Source organism: Montipora foliosa, unplaced genomic scaffold (assembly GCF_036669935.1).
Source record: "Montipora foliosa isolate CH-2021 unplaced genomic scaffold, ASM3666993v2 scaffold_438, whole genome shotgun sequence".
Lineage (NCBI taxonomy): Eukaryota > Metazoa > Cnidaria > Anthozoa > Scleractinia > Acroporidae > Montipora > Montipora foliosa.
Genome location: NW_027179743.1, coordinates 575,001 through 577,500, shown reverse-complemented (window position 1 = coordinate 577,500; position 2,500 = coordinate 575,001). Strand labels below are relative to the sequence as shown.

General features: G+C 40.1%; 1 protein-coding gene across 1 annotated transcript in view; it reads right to left on the bottom strand.

Annotated features, from left to right (window-relative positions):
* Positions 1-2,500, bottom strand: part of LOC137989069 (protein lin-28 homolog A-like) — a 5,820-nt gene that overhangs the window by 1,007 nt on the left and 2,313 nt on the right. Inside the window, exons 8-9 of the mRNA XM_068834956.1 lie at positions 2,122-2,181; positions 1,676-1,780 (exon numbers count right to left, since the gene is read on the bottom strand). Coding sequence (XP_068691057.1) covers positions 1,676-1,780; positions 2,122-2,181 — 165 coding nt within the window. The remainder of the gene's footprint in view (positions 1-1,675; positions 1,781-2,121; positions 2,182-2,500) is intronic.

Here is a 2,500-nt window from a genome sequence, read left to right as displayed (position 1 = left end):
CAAAGGTTTAAGTTTTTACGGGGCGCCGTTTCGTTATTTTCGGCGAAATCGAAGTTGGTACGATTGTTTTGCTTTGTTGATGGCACGACGATTTATAATTTGGATGAAAATGACGACTAACACGAATTACGCTACCGAGCAAAACAGTTTATTTCTTACAGTTTCTTCTGTAGTATAAACAATAAAAAAAATTGTGTAGGAGGAGAGGGAAGCATCCAAAAGCACACTAGACACCATACGAGGAATGCTCCCCAATTCTGCATGTAATCAACGGTTTGGTCAAAAATACGCAATGAAATTGACATCCCCGATGTGGATCTTAAATCCCTTCTGCGGTTTTAACCGGCCTCGCTAATTTATGGGAACATTTTTGCCGCCGTCGGCCTGCATCCTTGATTTTTGCTCAAGCTTATTCGGTTTAAAAGTAACACGAGAAAGTTAGTTGTCTCTGGTTACTGTACAGTGCATGACAAGTTTGATGTTATTAAAATTGCGGCCAAGAATGCTGTCACGTAGGTTAAAAAAGTGATTTATCCGCTGAGATTTTGCAATCTGAACAGTCCTTGCATGAGGACAAGTACTCACATTGATGTTTACGAGACTTCAGAAGATGGCTACCGGCTTTTTATGGCAAAACTCGATGACATATGTTTTTGTTAGCTTCCGGCCGCCCTATTTACGCGTATCCATTCAAAGCCTTATAAATTTGATTTGGAGTAAAACATTTCTTCGAATATCTCCCGCACGAAACATCGCACAGGCCTGAACCTTTGCGAGACTCTTTAAATATTCATCTTCTTTTACCTCGTTTATTCTTGACTTTATTATTGTTGAGTGGTGTTGATGATGGTGTGACAGTGAAAACCGACAAGAGGTGACGAGAAGTGTCTACAGTTTAGCAGAGAGCGTCTCCATACATTATAATTTTGACGAATAACTTGAGTTTGGAATATCGCACAGCCCTGAAATTCGGAGTGGTTCTTTAGTTACATTACTCTGATACCACGTTTGGATTTTGATTGTACTTTGAGCGGTTAGTCGCACCATTTGGCGCACTTTTAAAAACATACTATAACGCGAGTTGCTGTGATTTTCCAATTTGCCCCAAAGATTAATGCTCATAATTCATTTTCTGCTGGGTGATCTCGAAAAGATGTTTGGATCACTGCTCGTCCTTGCCGGAAAATGCTCAGTACTCACATGCTCGCAAAATCCATTCGCCGGCATGCATGTTTCTTCAGTTGAGTTTAAGTCAACCTTTTAGTAGACAAAAATTAATGAGCATCAAAAGGTTCACGTCAATGGTTCTTTCACACTCGAAATCTGCCAGAAACTCAAAATCAACGTATTGATAATGAAATTAATTAATTTTGAGCATTTTTTTTTTCCACGGCGTGAATTATTTCACGCCGTGAATTTTTTCACGGCGTGAATTATTTCACGGCGTGAATTATTTCACTACCCGGCGTGAACTAGTTCACGGTGGTATGATAAATTTTCACGCCGAGTTCACTCTGTTTTAAAGGAATTTCACGGATTTTCAGCTTGCTTGATATAATTTCACGGTTATCTGCCGTGAAATCGGCATCAGCGTGAAATTTTCATAAGCCCCCTTTTTGCGTGAAGGGTCACACTTATTTTATAATCTCATTTTCATAAATTTTGAACTCAATACCTTGTTGTTTGGCTGCCTTCTGCTGAGGCCTGGGCCTGGGGGTGGGACACAAAGACTTTTTGTGCCCCCACCCCCTACAGCGATAACACTGTAATTTTTCCATTTCTACATGAAAGTACAAATAAGAGTAAAGATTAACCCTTTGACGCCCAGGCCGGCCTGAACCAGCCATACTTAGTATTTTACTCTGTCTAACGCCAGAGTTTTTTACTCTGTCCAACGCCACACAATTTTATTTGTCAATGGGGAACCCCTGGGAGTGAGTGGGTTCAGCACAATGTCCCCATTAATCCTTTAACTCCCAAGCCGGCATGAACCAACCCCACTTAGTATTTTGCTCTGTCTAACAACAGACGATTCTACTCGTCAATGGCAAATCCCCGGGAATCAACGGGTTGATATTTATGTGTTGAGTAAAAACAACTTCATGATACACTTAGTCTTACCTCCTTCCTTACTTGGGCAGACTTTGGCCATATGGCCAAAACCCTCACAATTGTAACATCCTATAAAGTGGTGGCATAGGTTATTAATGATGTTAACTGGACCGAGAGGACTCAAATTTGGTACGTAATCATAACAGTGATTAACAAGTTCACACCACCACACTATGGGAGTCCAATTTCTTTCATCACGAGTGTGATAATAAAAACACAAGGAATTAGATGATTTGAAGTCCTGTTGCCAATTAATAGTATGTATAACAAACAAAAAAGATCAAGTGAATAGGAAAAAGAAATATTCTTTCTCAGTCTATGAGATGCCATAAAAGGGACTTGTTTAAATTCAACTGCCCTCTTGCAGTGTGCACAATGACACACTTAC